The 22765-nt window shown below is 42.3% G+C and overlaps 1 protein-coding gene across 1 annotated transcript in view; it reads right to left on the bottom strand.

The window, feature by feature from the left end:
• Positions 1-22765, bottom strand: part of LOC310866018 (ankyrin repeat and protein kinase domain-containing protein 1-like) — a 66856-nt gene that overhangs the window by 22065 nt on the left and 22026 nt on the right. Inside the window, exons 6-10 of the mRNA XM_083775282.1 lie at positions 15725-15753; positions 15105-15263; positions 7475-7557; positions 5896-5944; positions 3728-4006 (exon numbers count right to left, since the gene is read on the bottom strand). Coding sequence (XP_083631408.1) covers positions 3728-4006; positions 5896-5944; positions 7475-7557; positions 15105-15263; positions 15725-15753 — 599 coding nt within the window. The remainder of the gene's footprint in view (positions 1-3727; positions 4007-5895; positions 5945-7474; positions 7558-15104; positions 15264-15724; positions 15754-22765) is intronic.

Raw genomic sequence — 22765 nt, 5'->3', positions numbered from 1 at the left:
GGGGTCCCACAGGAACGTGCCCAGGGGGCCGGCCGGTTCCGGCAAGCCGACACGCATCCGAAGGTTACTGTGTGGGGGTCCCTCTACTGTACTGTACTGTAACACGCCAAATCATCATACTGTGTGTGTGTGTGTGTGTGTGTGTGTGTGTGTGTGTGTGTGTGTGTGTGTGTGTGTGTGTGTGTGTCCGTGATGTGTGTTAGGCTGCGCAACAGTGACACTTGGTTATGATAACCAACCAAATACTATTTTGTGCTCAGACAGACACACCCAGGCAGGGACCCAGGGACAAACATAGCTGTCTAGGACTCACAAATACTATAGGGCTAACTAACCCTATAGTATAGTTCAGCACAATTTACAATTTACAATTTAGGCATTTAGCAGACGCTCTTAATCCAGAGCGACTTACATTAAGCAAGAACAAAAAAAGCATGGGACTAGATCACATAAAAACATTTATCAAGAAGCATGCGTAAGCTAAGAAAGTAACAGTGGAATATCTATATAATGAAGCTATACATATAAACTATACATATACTACTATGCTATACATATATGACGTCCTATGACTACATACAATGCAATTATAGTGCTGTCTACATAACATGCTATAAGTCTGTATCAAATGCTATCTAAGTCTACAGAAATGCTATTTAAGGGGGTGGGGTCATGATCGAGTCTGAAAAGGTGGGTTTTCAGACTACGGCGCAAGATTGGGAGTGATGCTGCAGTTCTGACTGCAATGGGAAGTGCATTCCACAGTTTTGGAGCCAGAAGGGAGAAGAGTTTGGGACGTGTGGAGCGTTGTCCCGGCGTTTTTAGTGAGGGTACTTCCAGCTTCCCTGCGTTGGCTGATCTGAGTGCGCGCGAGGGTTTGTAGGGTTCCATCATACTTGCAAGATATGGGGGAGCCATACCTTTGGTTGCTTTGAATGCCAGCATCAGAGATTTGTATTCTTTTTTTTTAATATATTTTTTATCCCACAATTTTGTAACCCATTTTTCACCCCTGTGTCAATCATCTAATGTGATCCTGGGCTCTACACATCCTCCGCCAACCTGGGGAGAGCAACAGACTTAACTCATGCTTCCTTCATGCTTGAGTGTCCAAGTTGCTCCTTTACACCTGACAGGGGGGAGTTTCCCTGGTTGGACGTAGCGCGTGGAAGGAACACGTTATTCCAACCAGTTCCTTTCCCCTCCATCAGGCGCCCCGGCTGGCCAGGGGGAGGCAGTTTAGAGACCAGGATTACTGCATGTTTTTGTGAGGGTATCTACCCTAGGGGACACGGGGAGAACATGCAAACTCCACACAGAAAGGCCCTTTCGCCAACCCCGCCTTCGGGTATGGGCACTGATGACGTGGAGGAGGAAACACGCCGCCAGCACCCACAGCGCCCCGAGCGGGAATCGAACCCAGGACCTTCTAGCTGTGAGGCGACAGCACTACCAACTGTGCCACCGTGCCCAGAGTTTTGTATTCTGTGCGGGCAGCGACCGGGAGCCAGTGGAGGGAGCGGAGCAGGGGGGAGACAACCCCCATGAATGCCCCTGTGCAGATCATTTTTAATTTCGAGAGAGAAACCAGAAACCAGGTATGGAAAAACAATCCCATGCGACGTTACACAAGCCCAGAATGACGAAGTCGCTTACAAAAAGCAAATTTGCCTGCCCTCAACAGTGATATACTTCTACAGTACAGCAGTGCAGAACCGAGAGAGTGACATGCTTTTGGATGTAGCCTAAACTGCGCAGCTTTTAGCTTTTGTGATCAGATTTGCTGATCGATTTTTTTCAATATGCCCCCCCTTGCCACATGCCCCTGTGCAGCTGCACATAGCGGCAAATGGTAAAATGATAAATGGTGCATTTATATAGCGCCTTTATCCAAGGCTTTATCCAAGGCTTTACAGAGATTGTGCATTACATTCACCCATTCACACACACATTCATACACCGATGGCAGCGGAAACCATGCAAGGCACCAACTAGCACATCGGGAGCAATTAGGGGTTCAGTGTCTTGCTCAAGGACACTTCGACAGTAACTCTGGGGGAGCCCAGGTTCGAACTGGCAACCTTACGGTTACCATCCAGGCACTCTACCCCTGAGCCACCGCTGCCCCACGGCGGATGGTTAATCCAGCCCTGCCTTGAAGGGATCATTGTTAGAGTTCTCATTTTCTGCCCGAACCCGACCCGGCCCGACATTTTAGGGCCGGGCCGGGCCCAAAAAATATGCTAATTAGACGGGCCGGGCCGGGCCTCGGGCTCTGTGATTTTCCGTGATTTTTTATTTTTCTTCTTTTTTCAAAAATGTTATTATAATAAAAATAGCAATTCTGTTATTTGTGTAATGTGTAGGTTATATAGCCTACAAGTATGTATTTATTATGAAGAGGGCTGCGCTATGGCGATTCACTTGTGACAGGAGGAAGACGGAGGAGTGGAGGCGGGGGGCTTGGAATGGATTACTGACTGCAGGCAGAGAGAAGTGAACGGTGGGGTGGTTGTTTAATGTTTATACCGCTGGCTGGCCTCTGTTTTGCGGCGCACCAAATGAGCTTCTGCTTCAGTTCATAATGCTAAATGTTTTATAAATCAATCGGATTATCAAACGATAGACTGCAACATGACAAAAACAGTTGCACTGAGCCATCTCGTTAAACCCAGCTGGCTGCGATGAATAACCTAATCAACGTCATAGTCACCAACCGATCCATATCATTCTGTAGTGTATGATCTGACCACGCAATGTTACAGTCCACTGCAGGCTACAGGCTATTTGATTTACAAAATGATTAGTAGGCTATTATAACCGCCGTCGCTCAGTGCGGCAGCGGCGCTCCTCGTTATATGTGCCCGATTTAAAATAACAGAGCTGTCTCTAAGCTCTAAGCTCGAGACACGCCATGAGCGGGTGCATGGATATATATGTAGGCTATGTTTGTTCTTTTGGACACCGAACGGGGACGATACTTGGGGTCTTGGACATAGCTTCACTTCAGAGGAAACGGGGAGCTACTCACCAGTCACCACCACTGGAAATGGAATCCATTAGAATGATATGGAAATGGTAGGCTACATTAACAGTCTAACGTGAGCTACATAAATCCTTTATTTCGGCGATAAGTCCATTGAACTCCGTTCTCACTCTCACACAGACACACACTGAAAGAAAAAAAAGAACGCCACTTTATTGCATGGCCAGCGCAGCAGCACGCGCCGTCAGCGCATGCTGCTGCGCTGGCCATGCATTAAAGTGGCGTTCTTTTTTTCTTTGTCGGGCTTTATAGGGCTTCGGGTCTAACATTATGGTATTTTTTAGGGCCGGGCCGGGCTTCGGGCTGACCCAGTTAGGGCCGGGCCGGGCCGGGCTTCAAATTTCGGGCCCGATGAGAACTCTAATCATTGTTAATGCAAAAACTCTGTTATATAATTCAATAGCTCTGTTCTGGTACCCATCTTAGGGATGGGTACCAGAATTCGGTTCCAAGAAGGAACCGATAAAGCAATGCAGTGTTGCGCTGATATCTACTCCTTCTAGCCAGAACAGCAACACCGGCAGCAAGTAGGCCTACCATGAGGCCAATCTACCACTGACTGGACCACTGACACCCCAACTAAGTCCCTGATTGGCTATGCTGACCCCACGGTGAAGCCAAAGCAAATATCCATTCTACTCTTTCCATTCCATAGGAGGATGGTCTGGGTGGAACACTCACCCAGTATGAGGCCGACCAGGGTGTTGAGGTAGCCAGTCCCGCTGCCCAGGTTGAGGAAGGAGAGGCCGGCATGGAGGTCCAAAGCTTCCATCACCTCAGTGTAGATGTTGGGAGCTGACAGGTGTATGTGACCATGACGCAAGGCTTCCATGTTGTAGGCGCTGTCCCTGAACTCGTCCACACAGTAGTCAGCCCTGTCGACTTCCCGAAACGCCTTTTCCACCGGTTTGGAGCGGATTCTCTCCACCTCCTTCAGGTTGTCAATCATCTTGTTATTCTCTTAATCCCACAATGATAAATAAAGAAGAAAGAAAGAAGCAGGAAGGGAAGCAAGCAAAATACAATTCTATGCATTAATACATCTGCATCAATGAAACCATTAAACATAATTATTCTAATATTAACGTACAATTCCAGTCCATTTGATAAAAAACAAACAAAAAAACATTAAAAGCATTCCTGAGCAAAAACATTTAATCTGACCTGAGGTTTCAACCCACTGCTTCTGATTGTAAAGGTCCTTGTAGACTGGTGCGTTTTTTTTCGGCCAAATAACGGAGCGAGTATAAAATAAAATCGACCTCACGTTATGTCACGGTTGCACACTGGCACCGAATATTTTGTCCTTTTTTTTTTGAAGGGCCCATTTATTCCGTTTTCTGCAGCTGTCTTCTGGCTGCCTACTATCAGTTTTGGCAGAAGGATGTGAGATTACCCGCCGTAATCCTGGTCTCTAAAACTACCTCCTCCTGGCCAGCCGGGGCGCCTGATGGAGGGGAAAGGAACTGGTCGGAATAACGTGTCCCTTCCACGCGCTACGTCCGGCCGGGGAAATTCCCCTCTGTCAGGTGAAAATAAGCAGCTTGGACTCCTCATGCATAGAAGGAGGCATGAGGTCAGTCCGCTGCCCCCCCCAGGTTGGCAGAGGAAGTGTAGCGCCCAGGATTACATTAGATAATTGGCACTGGGTGAAAAGAAAACTGGGTTACAAAATCGTGGGATAAAAATTAGATTTAAAAAAAAAAGAAGGATGTGATAAACCAGGGCTAATCAAACGCAGCTCGCGGAGTCAGTTCAGTCAGTCAACCTCAAGGGAGGTTCTTGCCACGTCCGTGCCCTCTGGCGCATATACTCGTGTATTACTAAGGTACTACACTCATGCTCCTTCCTACCTGCCCATGTTGACGTGGCAGTCAGCTGACCATTTGACAGGTTATTTAAGCTCACCTCAGTCTCTGTTCTTCCTGCTGTCATTCTCCTGCTGTCAGTGTCCCCGGACCGTTGGTATGCGCCTGTTTGCTCCCACCGCCTCCCCAGCACCACCAGTGGGCTCTGCTTCATCGTTCCCCATGGGGGGTTATTGTATATCTATCTCCCTGCTCTTATGTTTATGATGTTGCTTAATCATGCCGAGCAGGGAGAAATCCAGCAGAGCCGAACGCCAAGTCAAATATCATATGCACACGCATTACTCATTCTGCAATAAATATTGTTTAATCTATTCGTGAGTTGTCTGACTGAACTCAACTTAAGATGGTTGAAGGGCCACAATGACAGTCCTATTTTGGAAGCGAACGCAGCTGTGTGTGTGTGTGTGGTTGTTTGTGTGTGTGTGTGTGTGTGTGTGTGTGTGTGTGTGTGTGTGTGTGTGTGTGTGTGTGTGTGCTACAGCTGCGCCCTCTGGTGGCAGGCGGGTGGTGTCACAGCGGGACAGACACACAGACACACACACACACACACACACACACACACACACACACACACACACACACACACACAGACATGATCTGCAGGGTCTCATAGTTAGTGCTCAGTGCGTTCGCAACAAGTCTAAAAATTAAGGAAACACACAGAAAACGGCCAAACCTCTTTGAACAAAAAGATAGGCATGACTCATGGAATGATTAATGAGGAAATTAAGTTACAAAATGAGGCTTCATTCACAAAAGTGAAGAGAACAAACCATATCACACTCTGAACTGGTAAAAACAATACATGTGCCACCTAAATAATATTTTGGACTCAAACATTTTTTTTCACTTTCAGGCTCTCTGGATATAAAATTATAAGATTCCAAATCTAGAAACAGGCTGCATTCACACCAATGTGAACATATTGTAACATATTGTAATACAATAAAATCAAATAAAAAACTTTCACTACTTTACCCATCGTTGTTTTCAGTTCACCACCGCTCAGCTTGCAGCAGAGCTGATCCTGGTGAACAATACAGTGGTAGGAAAAGAAGTCAGGAACTGCGGGTTCTATATTGCATTTTGCATGCTGTGTTACAACAGTAAATGAAGGGACATCACTTCAAGTATGATGGGATAGTGTGAAACTCTTATACAGTCATAACTACATCTCAACTCATGACAAACATAAAGTGGCGCTTGTGCCAGTACAGTTTCTAACCTAATCTGTCACTGCTGCCATCTAGTGTATGAATAGTCGATTTAAGCGAGAGTATTAAATCGAGATTACACGAGAGTGATGCTTGCGGAACTCGACTACGTCTCGTTCCTGACTGTCACTGTCGTGGTAATAATCACCTTAAACCACACCCTTGAGTGTAATATTGCAATTATACAACAGTTACCCTTAAAACTAAAAATGACAGATGTAGTCACTACGACCACAAATGTCCCAGGAAACTAGCTAGCCTAGTCACCAAGTTTGCTGCACTCTGGTAAAACAGAGCAGCTGAATTCTTTGTTTTGATTAGGTGTGTAGTGCTGCTCGTTTGAACCACGGCTGGAAGGCTGTTTCAACCAATCAGATTGCTTCCTCGAAACGACCTGTTGTAAAATGCACATTATAGACCCACGCAAGTCAACAATAGCCACGCAACTCAAACAGGGGACTAGTCTGTATGGACTAAGAACCTTGAGTGTATTGTGTGTGCTTTCTCTCACCCCAACGCAAGCCAAAACAGACTGTCGAGGCCTTTACGTGGATGAAAGACGTACAGAGACTTGTTGCGTTTATAGATAAATACAGTATATAAGTTATATTATAATTATATATGATTGAAATTAGTCTTTGTTTATTGATAATGTCACATTATAATTATATATATAATTGAAATTAGGCATCGATTATCGATTATGTCACATTGCAGGCATGGCCGAATGGCATTGAGAATTGCTGAATCAGATATGTTTTACTCCACTAATCATTACCTGTTTCTTCTAGGACAGTAAAGTAAAAGTATTTAGTTACACGCAATCATTACCTGTTTCTTCTACAGGACAGTAAAGTAAAAGTATTTAGTTACATGCAATCATTACCAGTGTTGTTTTTGGCAGCAAATTTAGAATAGTTTACTTTAAACTATTCAATACTTTTGAATAGTTTAGTTCATTTAGTTTTAGTCACATTTTAGTCACCTGGAATGTGTTAGTGTTAGTCTAGTTTTAGTCGACATCAATATAAGATTTTAGTCGACTAAATATACAGTTGATTTAGTCGACTTACTAAAATGTATATTTCCCAGCCTGGATGCCGTAATAATGACGGTTTTTACACTTGCTGAAAATAGCCCATCTACAAGCTCGCAACGTGTCGCATATGTGAGCTTGTAGATCTGCTATTTTCAGCATGCAACCAAGTATAAAATGACTTATACTAGATCTCTTGTCCACTAGTAGTTTTTATTTGTTGACGAAATCACAGTTTTCATTTAGATTCCATTTTAGTTTCCGTCGGTGGAAAAGGTTAGTCGACAAAATCAACACTGATCATTACCTGTTTCTTCTGCACTTGATAGACGGCATCATTGATCCCACGCTGGTGCTTCCCATACAGGCCTTCTGTCACAGCAGTGCATTCTGGGAAGTGGGAACCACACACACACACACACACGCACACGCACAGGCACACGCACGCGCGCACACACACACACACACACACACACAGTGAATTCAGCCACTCAGACAGAGCAATGAGCTGGGAATATTGTCTTTAAATTATCTTTCAATATAAATAATATAATAGACTTTATTTCCCATTTGCATAAGTGCATAGGACATCTTGGAGCGCAGCTCCCAGGATCAGCATTTAAAAAAGGGAGGGACAGGTGAGAAAAGAAACAGAATACAATCCTAGAATAAATAAGTGCTTCATAGTCTACCTGGGTCCAAATTCGTTATAATCGTGCACTTGGTGACAAGTTTTTGATTTTTGACATGGTGTTGGTTATAAGGTTTTCAAAAAGCATCACAAACGAGTTGGGCTTGCCCCCTAGTGGTCCGTTTGCAATTAATCTAATATGAAATGGGCTAGTATATGGTTAAAAACCATAATAATGGATAAATAAATCAATGGATTCTATTAGTATATATAGGCATCCGTCCGTCAATAATGACGATGGATTGCGCCTGAGTGGTCATGTTTTCTTGCAGCGATGGCTGTGGCTGGACAGCCCCGCTCCGGAGTGGCAGTCTTTAGTGCAGTTGGCACAGACAAAACGAGAGGGGACTGGCAGAGGAGTGGGGGCTGCTTCACGCAGTTTCCTCTTCTGTCTCTTCGCCTGCAACAAGGAGATTTGTCTCTCCTCGGCACGGCGGGTTCCTGCAGCGACAGTCTGCCTCCAAACGCCACGGTCCTTTGCAGCTTCCACCCAGTAGTTGTGGTCAATGCCTGCCTGCTTCATATCACGTTTGCAAACGTCCTTGAAGCGCAGGCGTGGGCGACCAAGAGGTCTGGAGCCTGTTGACAGCTCTCCATACAGGACCTGTATACAGGCCCTGGGGAGCCGGCTGGGGTCCATCCTGTGGACATGGCCAAGCCACCTGAGGCGGCGCTGGCTCAGCATGGTGAACATGCTGGTGGAGTGAGCACGTTCCAGGACTTCTGTGTTGGGAATTTTGTCCTGCCAAGAGATTCCCAGGATGCGACGTAGACAACGCAGGTGGAAAATGTTGAGTCGTTTCTCATGTCTGGAGTATGTGGTCCAGGCCTCGCTGCCATACATCAGGGTGCTGACGACGCAGGCTTGGTAGACCTGGAGTTTTGTGCGAGTTTTGTGCGCGAAAAAATAAAACTTCTGGAAAGCCATCATTTTCAAGATGGCGTCCACGTTGGCTGCCGTGAACTTAACATGCCTATAAACTGGGATTTAGTATAGAAAATCATAACAATTATGCACTTGGTGACAAGTTCTTGAATTTTGGTATGGTGTTAGGGATGGGCATAAGGTTTTCAAAACCATAAGGATGGGCATAAGGTTTTCAAAACCCATCGCAAACGAGATGGGTTCACCCAAAATGTTATTTAGCATACCCAATACTAGTAGAATCCATTGGAAAATCTCGTATCAATTATTTTGGTTTTTAACCATATACTTTAATATTTGATTCATTGAAAACAGACCACTAGGGGGCGAGCCCAACTCGTTTGCGATGGTTTTTGAAAACCTTATAACCATACCTAACACCATACCAGAAATCAAAAATTTGTCACCAATTTTGGACGAATTGGGACCCAGCTACTATAAAAACAAGCATCAACAGTGAATCAATCATGATAGTGTAGGTGGGTGGGTGACGTGACATGGTGTCCCTGGCTGTCCTTAGTGTCACTCATGTATAAATAAGAAATATATTTGTCAAAAACCTTCTGAATATTGTGCAGGACATTATGGTCCATGTGAACATACTCAAGATTAAAACATTTCATTCCTCATTTCTTCAGAATTGTCAACCAAACACAGCAAAACTCATATGGTGCGACTGTCCTGGCCTTGTTTCTCAAAGTAGGAACTTAAATAAAACTAAGGAAAAAAATGCTAAAATTATTTTAAAAAATCCATAAATATAATATAGATGTCTATTTGTGAGCCTAATCTTTTCAAAGTCCAAGCATAATGTTTTCAGTAATTTCTGATCAAAAATATTTTGTCCCCCAAACCAAAATCATATTGTGTGACACCATTTTGGGAAATTTCAACAGGCAATTGTTTACACACCCATTGGGATAGAGAGGTACTTCTTCAGTAAGGCTGTTCAGCACTTGCATTACAATAGCATGACAGGTGTCTGTGGTGAATTATCATTTTAACATTTTCATAAAATACGATCTTGTTGGAACGCTGACAAATGCGACTCTTCCAAGTGTCTGTGGGTGTGACACCTTTTTCATTAAAAAAGCTTAAGGTATTAGATTTTTTGGTCATAATTACATGTAAATCTATGTTGCTTTGTTATAGCTAGCATGTTGTTAGCATGCTAATGTGTAGCTAGTAGCCTCAAGGTTATGTTAAGTGCAGAAAACGTAATATGGTGTGACACTTTATCATAATGGTGTGACTGTTTTCCTGTCACGCCATATGACTTTTTTGTCACACCATATGATACAAACTGTAATTTCCTACAGATATAGCAATAAATAACAAAGTCCCATGTTTCTTTTGTCCATTTAAACATTTGTTTTAAACATTTTCACCTAAAATCTGCAACTATCCACAATAAATTGTGTTTAATTTTGTTTTATTCAGTCATTGCCATGTTATTCAATGTTAAAGCAATTTTCCTGTTGCTGTTTTTCCTGAGTAATTGTTTAATCAATCTGTAAAGTTCAGTACTCACTAATAAGTAGGTTAAAACACAGTTTGCTTTGAAAAATGAAGATATGATCATACGGTGTGACACTAAATAATTTGGTGTGACGTTCCAAATAGTGAAAAGATCATACCTTTATTAATGATGAAACCATTAATGTTTATGGATTACATAGCAAATAGTCTAAGGAAGAGTCACAAATATTTGTGTAATTTTAGAGAAAGTTTTGTCACAATAAATGCAAAATATATTGAAAGACCGATAACATGGGCCTCACATTGAGTGTTGATTACGAAAATAATATACAGATTTAATACATTTTCACAAAACTATAGTGGATCACAGGTTAGTTATGATAAAGGACTTTGATAAAGTGAGCAACTTAAGAAAGTTGTACTCCATTTTCATTTTATAAACAATTATTGTCATGTCACACCATATGACGATTTTAGGCACAAGTACAACAAAATGCTGAATAAATTCTGATTCCAATAAAATATCTAAAAACAAAATATGTTTCCATAAAGATGAGAGTGAGTAGAACAAAAGTAAATCATTTTTATTCCTGTTATTTAAAGGTTTTAAAAAAACACTTTTTTTGGGGTGTCACGTCACTGACCCACATAAGTAAAGTGCTTCATAAACCGCCTAAAACAGTGCATAATTCAGTTCATCTTTCATGATTCAGTTCATCTATCATATTGATTTCCGTCCCTAATGTCTACTAGTATAGTATAGCAGTATAGTACAGCGGCTAACAGCCATATTGTGAGAGAACCTTTCACTTGGTGATACAAGCGTGAAATTTGGCATGAACATGCCTCTGGGTCACCTCTTTAACTTTTTTAACCGAGCCAGCGAAAAATCCAATATGGCGGTAATTTTTCAAGATGGCCGCCAAATAAAAAAGGCCTTTTGTGGCGGTTCTGGACAACCATGGGTGCGGCCGACTCGAGACCGGGCAGTGCACTCCCTGTGGGTGTGTGGAACGTGTGTGTCGAATTTGAAGTCGGTGGGGCGAACGGTTCTCGGGTTACGTGGATTACAGATGTACACACGCACACAAAATTTGTGCAATATAGCAGATGTTCGCTTGGTGATACAAGCGTGAAATTTGGCATGAACATGCCTCTGGGTCACCTCTTTAACTTTTTTAACCGAGCCATTCAAGAATCCAATATGGCGGTGCTATTTCAAGATGGCCGCCACATCTAATTGTTAGCCTATGTCTACATTTCTTACAAATTTTAGGAAAAAATTCACAATTATAGATAGTTTTTTTTTAAATTATATATATTCTTTATATTATTATTACTTTTTTTGTCATTATTTTTAGTTTTCATACTGAAAATGGTAGCATGCTAATGCTACCATTTTCTAATGCTAATTATCATGTTAGCATGCTATGTTAGCATGCTAGCATATTACCATGTTAGCATGATTATGTTAGCATTAGCATGCTACCATGTTAGCATTAACTTAGCATTAGCATGCTACCATTTTCAGTATGAAAACTAAAAATAATAACAAAAAAAATAATAATAATATAAAGAATATATATAATTAAAAAAAAACTATCTATCTATAATGGTGAATTTTTTCCTAAAATTTGTAAGAAATGTAGACATAGGCTAACAATTAGATGTGGCGGCCATCTTTAAATAGCACCGCCATATTGGATTCTTGGATGGCTCGGTTAAAAAAGTTAAAGAGTTGACCCAAAGAAAGGTTCATGACAAATGTCACGCTTGTATCACCAAGCGAACAACCGTTCCAATGATCTGCTATATTGCACGAATTTTGCGTGCGTGTTTACATCTGTAATCCACGTAACTCGAGAACCATTCTCCCCACCGACTTCAAATTCGACACAATTCAATTCAATTCAATTCAAAGGGCTTTATTGGCATGAGAAAACATACGTTTACATTGCCAAAGCAGAAAGAACAATACAACAATACAGCAATACAATCAAAACAAAAATTATGTACTTTGTCAGAATCTTCAATAGATCAACTTCTATGTACGAAGGTCACTCGATGCAGGTATAGTGCAGGAATATACACAATGATTAGTCTTTACGGTGGTTGTGTTCCATTTGATATCCTTCTCCTATCACAGCAACTCACAAATCTTGCTGCTGTGTTTGCACATCGTTGTACTTCGCCCAGCAGATATGGGAGTTTTTTGTCATTGGTCATGTTTTCAAAATCTCCGTATGTGGTTGTAATCTGTGGGAAGTATGTGTCTCTGATGTCTTGGTACAATGGACAGATGGTTAGGAAGTGTAGCTCGGTTTCCACTTCATTTAGTGTGCAGTGGGTGCATAGTCTGTCTTCTCTCGGGATACAGGTCTGCCTATGACGGCCTTTCTCGATCGCGAGACTGTGCTCACTGAGTCTGTACCTAGTTAAGATTTTTCTTTGTTTTGGGTCGGTCACAGTGCTCAGGTATTCTGCCACTGTGTATTCTCTGTTTAGGGCCAGATAACATTCTAGTTTACTCTGCTTTTGTGTTGCTTCTTTCCAGTGTGTCAGATAGTTTTCCTTTTGCTGTTTTATAATTTGGTTTAGTCCAATGAGTTTTCTATCTCGTGGCTCTGTTTGTGTTTGTGCCCAGAGTTCCAGGGCCAGCTGGCTGAGGGGGCATCTCTCTACAGTTTCACTGTGTGTGAGTGCCTTGTTATGGAGTGCATCTAGGTCACTTTCTTTTAGGTGGTTTTAGAACTTAAGTGCTCTCTTTTTTATTTTGATTATGAGTGGGTATCGTCCTAATTCTGCCCTGCATGCATTATTTGGTGTTTTTCGCTGGGTACGGATAATGGATTTGCAGAATTCTGTGTGTAGGGTCTCGGTTTGGTGTTTATCCCATTTTTCAAGGTCATGGTTTGCTAATGGTCCCCAGATCTCGCAACCATAGTTGGAAATTGGTTCTATCACAGAGTCCAGTATTTTAAGCCATGTTTTAATTGGGATGTCTATTTAGATGTTTCTTTTGATGGCATAGAATGCCCTTCTTGCCTTGTCTCTCAGGTCATTTACAGCTTGGTTGTAGTTCCCTGTGCTGCTGATGTTTAGGCCAAGGTAGGTATAGTTTTTAGTTTGTTCTAGTGGGATTGTATTTAGGAAAAATTGGTGGTTTTGGCGGCTGGGCCTTTTTTGAAATATCATGATTTTAGTCTTGGTTAGGTTCACTGTCAGGGCCCATGTCTGGGAGAATTTGTGTAGGAGATCAAGTTGCTGCTGTAGTCCTTCCTTGGTTGGGAACAGCAGCAGCAGGTCATCTGCGTAAAGTAAGCATTTGATTTCTGTGTTTGCCAAGAGGATGCCTGGAGCTGTAGACTGTTCTAACGTTTTTGCTAATTCGTTGATATATATGTTGAAGAGTGTTGGACTCAGGCTGCATCCCTGTCTAACTCCACGGCTTTGGGGGAAAAAGTCTGTGTGATTTTCGCCTATTTTGACTGCGCATTTGTTGTAAGTGTACATTGATTTTATGATGTCATAGGTTTTCCCCCCAATGCCACTTTCCAACAGTTTGTACATCAGACCCTCATGCCAAATTTAATCGAATGCTTTTTTTAAGTCGACAAAGCAGGAGAATAATTTGCTTTTGTTTTTGTTTATTTGGTTGTCAATTAGGGTGTTGAGAGTGTAAATGTGGTCTGTTGTGCGATATTTTGGTAGAAAGACAATTTGTGATTTGCTCAGGACATTGCTTTCTGCGGTAGTTATTTGGGTCATATTTGTCTCCACTTTTGTGGAGTGGCGTTATCAGCCCTTGATTCCATGTGCTGGGGAAAATCCCAGAGCTGAGCACGATATTTAGGAGTTTTAATATGGCCAGTTGGAATTTGAGGTCGGTGAATTTTATCATTTCATTTAGAATTCCGTCTGCCCCACAGGCCTTCTTTGTTTTAAGTGTTTTTATTTTGTCTTGTAGTTCTTTTAGGTTGATTTGGGAATCTAGTGGATTCTGGTAGTCTTTTATGGCTGACTCTAGGTTTTGTAGTTTATCTTTTATTTGTTTTTGTTCTTTGTTCTTCTCGATTGGGCCAAAGAGGCTAGAAAAATGGTTTACCCATATATCTCCATTTTGGATGGGTAATTCGTCCTGTTTTAGCTTATTAAGTCTGTTCCAGTTTTCCCAGAAGCTGTTTGTCTGTATGGAATCCTCAATATCTTGCAGTTGGACACACACGTTCCACAGGGAGTGCAGTGCCCGGTCTCGAGTCGGCCGCACCCATGGTTGTCCAGAACGGCCACAAAAGGCCTTTTTTATTTGGCGGCCATCTTGAAAAATGACCGCCATATTGGATTTTTCGTTGGCTCGGTTAAAAAAGTTAAAGAGGTGACCCAGAGGCATGTTCATGCCACATTTCACGCTTGTATCACCAAGTGAAAGATCTGCTAGTAGCTTGTAGATCTGCTATTTTCACTATAGTTTGTGTCCTGTCCCGGGATATTTTCTCTTTTGGGTCACAGGCTCAACAGCTTGGAAACCGCTAGTCTATACTGTCCGAGCGATGGTGCAGGACCTGCAGGATCATATTCTCACCTGTAAAAGTGGGTCTTCGGTGAGGGTTTTGGCGCCAGTCTCATATTCTCACCTGAAAAAGTGGGTCTTCGGTGAGGGTTTTTGTGCCAGTCTCATATTCTCACCTGAAAAAGGGGGTCTTCGGTGAGGGTTTTGGCGCCAGTCTCATATTCTCACCTGAAAAAGGGGGTCTTCGGCGAGGGTTTTTGTGCCAGTCTCATATTCTCACCTAAAAAAGTTGGTCTTCGGTGAGGGTTTTGGTGCCAGTCTCATATTCTCACCTGAAAAAGTGGGTCTTCGGCGAGGGGTTTGGTGCCAGGAGCTCTCCATGAGTTTGATCAGCTCCTCCAGTCCTGGAGCCTTCATTCTTTTAGCAACGTCTAGCGGTGGTCTTCCTCCCCGCTGGACATCAAACTCTGGAACGCTGTGGTTTCCAGTGTCTGAGGAATTTACATTTATTAGAAGACAAGAGAAACATTAGGAATAATACAAGTGATTTTATACTTATTGTTGAATAAACAGTGGACTCTGTGAGGCTGAACCAACAATGACACTTTACTTAAAGGTCGGGTCTAGGTGTTAGATATGATGCATTATAATGCACTTATAAGGCATTATAGCGCTTGTTATAAAACTATCCAACATGACAGCAATGCAAACAAACACAGCTAAACGTTCTCAACAATGTTTTAGAAAACATTGCATAAATTCATGGAATACATTCACTACCATAAGTACGGAAATACTTTGTTTTGTTGTTACTTTTGGGTCAATATATTTATTATATAATAAAGCAGCAGGATTGACGGCAATCAATTGTGCCGTTCATATATAGACCTGACCTTTAAAGCGTTACCAAAAAAAACCTAAAACAAAGATAAAGAGAGAGATAATTACTCACTTAAAAGGCTCCACAGCAGCATGGCATAACTACAATAAAAAGAGACATGCATCAGTCATTACTTTGCATATCATCACACATGGAACAGATTGCATTAAGCTACTCATTCTCAGCGTAATCAGTTTGATAGTTTGCCAAATAAAAACACTAACTAAATCACCTGGATAAAATATGTTGTTTTGGTTGTAGGGTTGGGTGACGATACGAATACATCGTCAATCGCGAATATACGAATCCAATCGCTGAATATTTTTATTAGGCTTTTATTACACTTTTACATTTTAACCTGTAAAGTGTGCGCAACATGTGAATCAATTTGGGCCAGGAAAGTAGTAACAGCGGCCGGGTGGAAATCCCCTCCTCCCGTTATAATGGTATGGTCCCACTGAGTCCTGGCAGCCGTGATGCTCAGTTGCTCACTGTGAGCCGAGCCGAGGAAGGCTACTGTTACTGTACTGTAGCCTACATGTTGTTTACGCTCCGGAGTCCAGACCCATGCAGTTTAATAATATACAGTCAAAACAGAATGCACACTGCCGTCTCGTGTCTCATCACAATCCCAATGCGCCACCCGTGAAGTCGTGGAAAAAAACAAAAAACAGGCTGGTAGTGTTGGTATAGATGAAGTTCAGTGTGTTGAATCAGTAGCTACACGCTAAGCTAACGCTAACACCAGCGCTGCAAAATAGACAGATCTACAAGCTCTCAACGCGTAGCGAACGGTGCTGCAGAAACAGGCAGGACGCGGCGCCTTCAGAGCCTGTGAATCAGCAGCAGCATGTGGGCGCCCCTCTGAGCCTCCGACGCCGGTGCGGGGAGGCAAGACTTCTCCAGGAGAAGTTACTAGGGCAGGCAGGCTACATGTCTAACACTGTCACCAGCCAGTGGTTGTGATGTTAGCTTAGCTTGCAGCTGCTTGTCCGTTCCAACTTCACTTCATCTAAACGTATTTCTTATTTTGTTACCCTGGCTGCGCAGTTGTGCTGAAAAAACAGACGGATCTACAAGCTCTCAACGCGTAGCGAACAGAGCTGCAAAAACAGGCAGGACGCGGCGCCTTGAGAGCTTGTAGATCTGTCTTTTTTGCGACCTGCAGTGAGCTGTTCTCACTTCACTTTAATAACACGAATACATCGTCAATCGCCGATTTTTAGACAGACGATTGGCGATTGTAAGAAATTGGCATATCGCCCAACCTTATTTGGTTGTCTGTGTCGTCAGTGTACATTTGCACATAAGAAGCTACATGCATCATCATGACTATTGAACTGTACAGCTAAGCAGCAGTCAAAGCTTACGTTGGGAGTTTCACAAGGCTATGCAGTGTCACAGAGATAATTACAGTCAAAGCTTACGTTGGAGTTTCACAAGGCTATGCAGTGACCCCAGGCCTTTCACAAAGACAAAGACAATCTTCCACCTTCAGGGCAGTAAAATCAAATGCAAATTCCACTCCTTTCCATGCCATACCGGAGGGCAGCATTCAGGAGAATAGCTTTTTTCCGAAGTCTAGTGAACTTGGAACGTTGAACAAATTTGTTTCAAAATCCATGTCGTACACGGCATGTCCAGTAGATAAAGAGTGCTGGGTTGCGCCCCAAAAACTGCTGCTACAAGCTCTCAATGCATCGCGATGCGACAGGCAGGCAGGCAGGCAGGGAATGTTCCACTGAGGTGATGGGTGATTCATTTGTGATGTAGTCTTGTCTTATCACATCAGAATACATTTTTAAAAGTCTGACTTTTATGTAAACCAATATGGATATTTAATAGGAGACATAGGCACACATGGAGAAGGTGACCAATAGGAGACTGAGCATCTCTTCACCTGGTGCAACTCTTTTGTAACCCAGCCAACATGGCAACCCATGTCAACTGTCAACCAAGGCAGTATAAAGGTGACATCAGTTCCTACACTCCCCACTCCCACTTCCACCAATGCAAGATGGCCGAAATGTTTGGAAGCAGCATGGCAGCAGCAGCAGGCTGTTCATTGTGACAACCTTTGGTTACTCTTCGGTGAGTCATATAGGCTTGGTGTCATTAGCTTGGATCTACTGGTTAAAGGGACACTTCAACCTTTTTGCAAAACAATATATGTTGATGACGTTTAGAAGCTTTAGATCACTTTCCTGGGGGTATTTATGTGTGCAATATGTGGTTTTAGATATTTTAGATTCTACAACAGGTCGTTAAGAGGAAGCAATCTGATTGGTTGAAACAGCCTTCTAGCCGTGGATCAAACCAACACCATTCACCACCTAGCCCTGGGCCTAATCACATTGAATAAATCACTCCGCACCTCTCGCGCACTTGATTAGACCCATATCAACAGCCTGCGTCACTCGTACCCTGGTCATACTAGAGGGACATTCAAACATCCAGCACCCCGTTCAGAAATGGATTATAGTGTTAATTTTGATTTATTGGGTGGACTTACTTGCGATGAATGGTTGAAAGAAGAGGAAGAGAAGGAGAACGCAAAACCAAACGAGAGATATGTTGCATTGTCAAATGAAGAGCTCGACAACTTGGAGAAGTCTAGGAATGAAGTCAGTACAGCTAGGTCAACTACTTGGGCTGTGAAGTGTTTCCGGGACTATTTGATAAACAAAAAACAAGACGTGGATTTTGCAACTATTACAAAAGAGCATCTCAACAGCATTCTCCGAGAGTTTTATGGCTCGGTTAGAAATGGCCAGGGTAAACACTACTCCCTCGGTAGCTACGTTGGGTTGAGAGCTGGCATTAACCGTTTCATCAACGACCCTCCTCTTAGCCGGGCATGGTGTATTATGAAGGACAACGAATTCACAACGGCAAACAATGTCTTTAACGGAATGATAAAGTCTCTGAGGAGAGCAGGGCATGACAAAACTGAACATAGACCCGCAATTACCGAAGAGGACCTGAAGATAATACGGAGCTCGGAGGCTATGAACACAAACACACGACGGGGCTTGGTAAATAAAGTGTGGTTCGACATCCAACTTCATTTCGGGAGGAGAGGAAAGGAGGGTCTTAGGAGTCTTCTACCACATTCATTCATTATCAAACGAGATACAACAGGTAGGTTAATCAAATAGCTAAGCTGTCGTTGCATATAAAAAATGTAGAAAACATGATCAAACATCCTCCTAATCAGTCCCATTTTCTTTTTAAAGGCGCAAAATATGTGACACTTTCCTTCAATGAAGAAACAAAGAACCACAAGCAACATTATGAAAGGGATCGTCAAAGCAGAAGAGGCTGTATGTTTGAACACCCTGGGAATCCATTGTGTCCAGTTGCATCATTTGAAAATTGCATCATTTGAAAAATACCTATCTAAAATGCCCAAAGAGGCTAAGGCGTTTTATCTCCATCCAAAGAGAGCAGCACAGCTAGATGAATGTGATGTGTGGTACTCATTGGAACCAATGGGTGTAAATTACCTGAGTTCCATGCTAAAACGTATCTGCGAGCAAGCGGGCACATCCATGATTTACACAAATCACAGCATCAGAAGCACTACCATTCAGAAACTGGCTGAGTGTGGGCTGGAAGCCAGAGAAATAATGTCTGTTAGCGGACACAAGTCAGAGAGTTCTTTACACAGCTACTGGGCACCTTCTCTCGATAACAGAAAGCAGTGGAGCAATGCGCTAGGTGGGGGAAACTGCTCTACAGCCTCACCGGCTGCTAAACGACAGAGATCCAGCATGGATTTAATGGACAGCACCGCTGCTTTCACCAACTGTGCCTTTAATGGGAGTGTGCAATTTAACGTCTATAAATAGGTGAATACCGTATACTAGTAAGCCTATCCTCATGTAAAAAAGAAACTCAAAAAAACTGGTGTATTATTTGTAACCTAAATGGCATTGCTTAAAATAAAAGGAATAACTGTTTAAAAATGTGCTTTATTTCAATTGTAACTCATACTGAATAAGTAGCCTGCTGTGTTACTGTATGTACTGTTAGTAAAAAGTTACGTAATTATTTACAATATTGTCGTGGTAACAGGCAGTCCGGTGTATTTTATACGTTGTGGTACAACGGTATCGTGCAACGAAAATAGCCGATCTACAAGTTCACAACGCGACGAGTTGTAAGCTAGCTTGTATATCAGTTATTTGGGTAACGCGACACGGTCATACGACGACGCATATCTTGAATTCCTCCTCGGGCCGGCTTTGACAGCTCAGCTGTGTTGATTAGACAGAGCCTCAGAGCGCAGCTACTTGAATCAAAAGGGACTATTTTATGTCTACTTCAGTGACATTTGTGGTCGTAGTGACTACATCTGTCATTAAAAAAATATACTTTTTCAGCGATTCTCTTTGTTTTAAGGGTAACTGTTGTAGAATAGCAATATTACACTCGAGGGTGTTGTTTAACGTGATTATTGCCACTTCAGTGATGCTTGCGGAACTCGACTTCGTCTCGTTCCTGACCGCATCACTGTCGTGACAATAACCACGTTAAACAACACCCTCTCGTGTAATATTGCTTAATTGTATCAGTGAGCCTGTTGTCTCTGATGTCATGGACACTGGTCTCACTACCTTCCTGGACTACAATTCCCATAATTCTTTGGTGCTCTGCTCCTCCTTGTGGATAGGGGGAGAGCTGTCTTACTGAGACAACATGTAGTCCAGGAAGGAAGTGAGCCCAGTGTCTATGACATCAGAGACAACAGGCTCACTGCTACAATCTAAAATATCTAAAACCACATATTGCACACATAAAGACCCCCAGGAAAGTGTTCTAAAGCTTCTAAACGTCATTAACATATATTCTTTTGCAAAAAGGGTGAAGTGTCCCTTTAACTGTTTGTTTATTTTGAAAGCATTTGATTTATGATTTGTTTGAACTTTTGGTTTAATGATTAATGTTGATGAATTATGGTATAATATATATATATATCATGTTGTATAATTATATATATTATAAAATACCTTGAATTTTGATTTATTATATTATAATATATATATATATATATATATATATATATCATGTTATATAATTATATATATTATAAAATACTTTGAATTTTATTTTCTAAAAGCATGCATGTAAAGATATAGACTTATTAGATAAATGACTAAAGATTCGATACTGATCACATCGAACTCTTTATCCATTGAATAGTTTTTTATTTAAAGTTGTACAACAATGACTTTTGAACAAAAAGACTGATTTAGACACCTGGCCTTGCAGGTCAGGTTTTTGTGTCCTTGAAAGGAAACCTTTGGATGGTTCTGGTACCGGCTGGTACCTGGACCTGGCGAGCCGACCCAGACCTCGACACCCCCCTCCCTCCACAAATGTGGTAACACAGTTCTCCCCCCTGGAGACAGACTGAATTTCCCCTTAGTTAGGAACTCAACATGGACTTGGGGCCGATTCATACTCCTATTTTACCGCTGTTTCGGCGCTGTAGTGCCGAAATGATTTCGGCTCGTCAGAAATTTTCAGTAGCACCGAAGAGCCGACTTTAGGACGGTACCCGCCCCCCCCGAACCTCAAATGACGTCAAATTGTAGGCTCTACAGAGCCGAACCGACTTTTATTCGGCTCTAAAATAGGAGTATGAATCGGCCCTAAGAGTCACCACCTTTAAGGGCCCCCCATTTTTATTTATTATTTTCTATAAATGTTCAAAGTTGTTTAAGTTCTGTTTTTGATATAATAATAATAATAATTTTCAGTTACCTTTAACTCCAGTTTCTGCCTCCCTTATTTCATTGTTTTTCACTACACACATTGAGCTCCTTCTCCGAACCTGGTTTATACGCAGTCAATCCTTTTACCATATACCAACATCTTATTAGTTACCCATTGGTGCCACTTGCTACACTTTCATTCATTTTGTTAAATACTATTATTCAAAAGGTGGGTCATTATTCAGCATCATAATGCAGTGGTGTGCCGTCAGGTCCAGCAAGGCCTTCTATGCTGGCCGTGCACTTGCCTGATGAGAAAAGGGAACTGGTGTTTAAAAGTTTCTGAGCGAGTGTGTGTGTGCGTGCGCGCGCTGTGTGTGTTTACTATAGTCTCCGCCGGTGTTCCTGTACTGGTGCAGCTTGGCTGGGATGTGTGACAGAGAGTCTGAGTGTGGTTCAGTTCCACTTATTTTTTGCGTGCTTTCGTGTTGTATAAGAACATATGACAGGTTGTTGTTATGTAACGCTGTTGCCATTGTGTGTGTGTGTGTGTGTGGGGGGGGGGGGTTGAAGACCTGGTTAATTTCGGCACCCGCCACTGATCATATGCAGCTATTTTCTTTTGCAGTTTAAAAAAAATATATATCCACAATTATGTTGATGTGGCATATAAAAATATTATGTTCATATATTTTAGGATTTTTTTAGTTACGGAGCTATGTGTGTGGAGCCGGCTGCTTGGGTGCCTGGGTCACTGCCTGGTCCTATGGGTCTGGAACTTCCGGGGACCCCCACACTGAGTTGCACCACTCACTTCACACGGGTGTGATTTATTTTCTAGGGTGGTACATCAATGCCAAATCAACATTTCAACGTTTTGCCCTGTCTTCATGCCAAGCTGACTCAGTTGTTAAGATAAGCGTTCAAATTCCCTCCACCTCCCCGACATCCACCCTGTGGCACTTAGTTCTGTAATGGGTGATCCTGTGATTATAACTGTGATTTATGGATTATACTGTGATTATGTGGTTTCTAGTTATGTTATGGTATCTGTGATTATAATGTGTTTTATGGATTGTATTATGATCATGTGATATGTATGTGGCATATGGAATGCATTGAAAGTTAGGATGTTGATGTCATGGCTTTATTGCGACCTCAAGTTGCATTTAATACGAAATCGTACATTTTTGTCCATCAGCCAGTCAGTGTGTCACTCAAAATCCCCATACATGGAAAAGCCCTCACGTGACACCATCCAGGATGGATCCCTGATGTCATAGTAAATGTGACCTGCTGTCGCGATAAGCCCATATATGGAGATCCCTGATTTCATCACTCATCAATATTGGCCAGCAACTCTACATAATGACCTCAAAACCTTAGATCTCCA

The sequence above is a fragment of the Protomyctophum parallelum genome (genome assembly GCF_964188405.1).
Source record: "Protomyctophum parallelum genome assembly, chromosome: 10".
Classification (NCBI taxonomy): domain Eukaryota; kingdom Metazoa; phylum Chordata; class Actinopteri; order Myctophiformes; family Myctophidae; genus Protomyctophum; species Protomyctophum parallelum.
The sequence above is the reverse complement of the archived record's forward strand: the minus strand, read 5'-3'. Positions and strand labels throughout refer to the sequence as shown.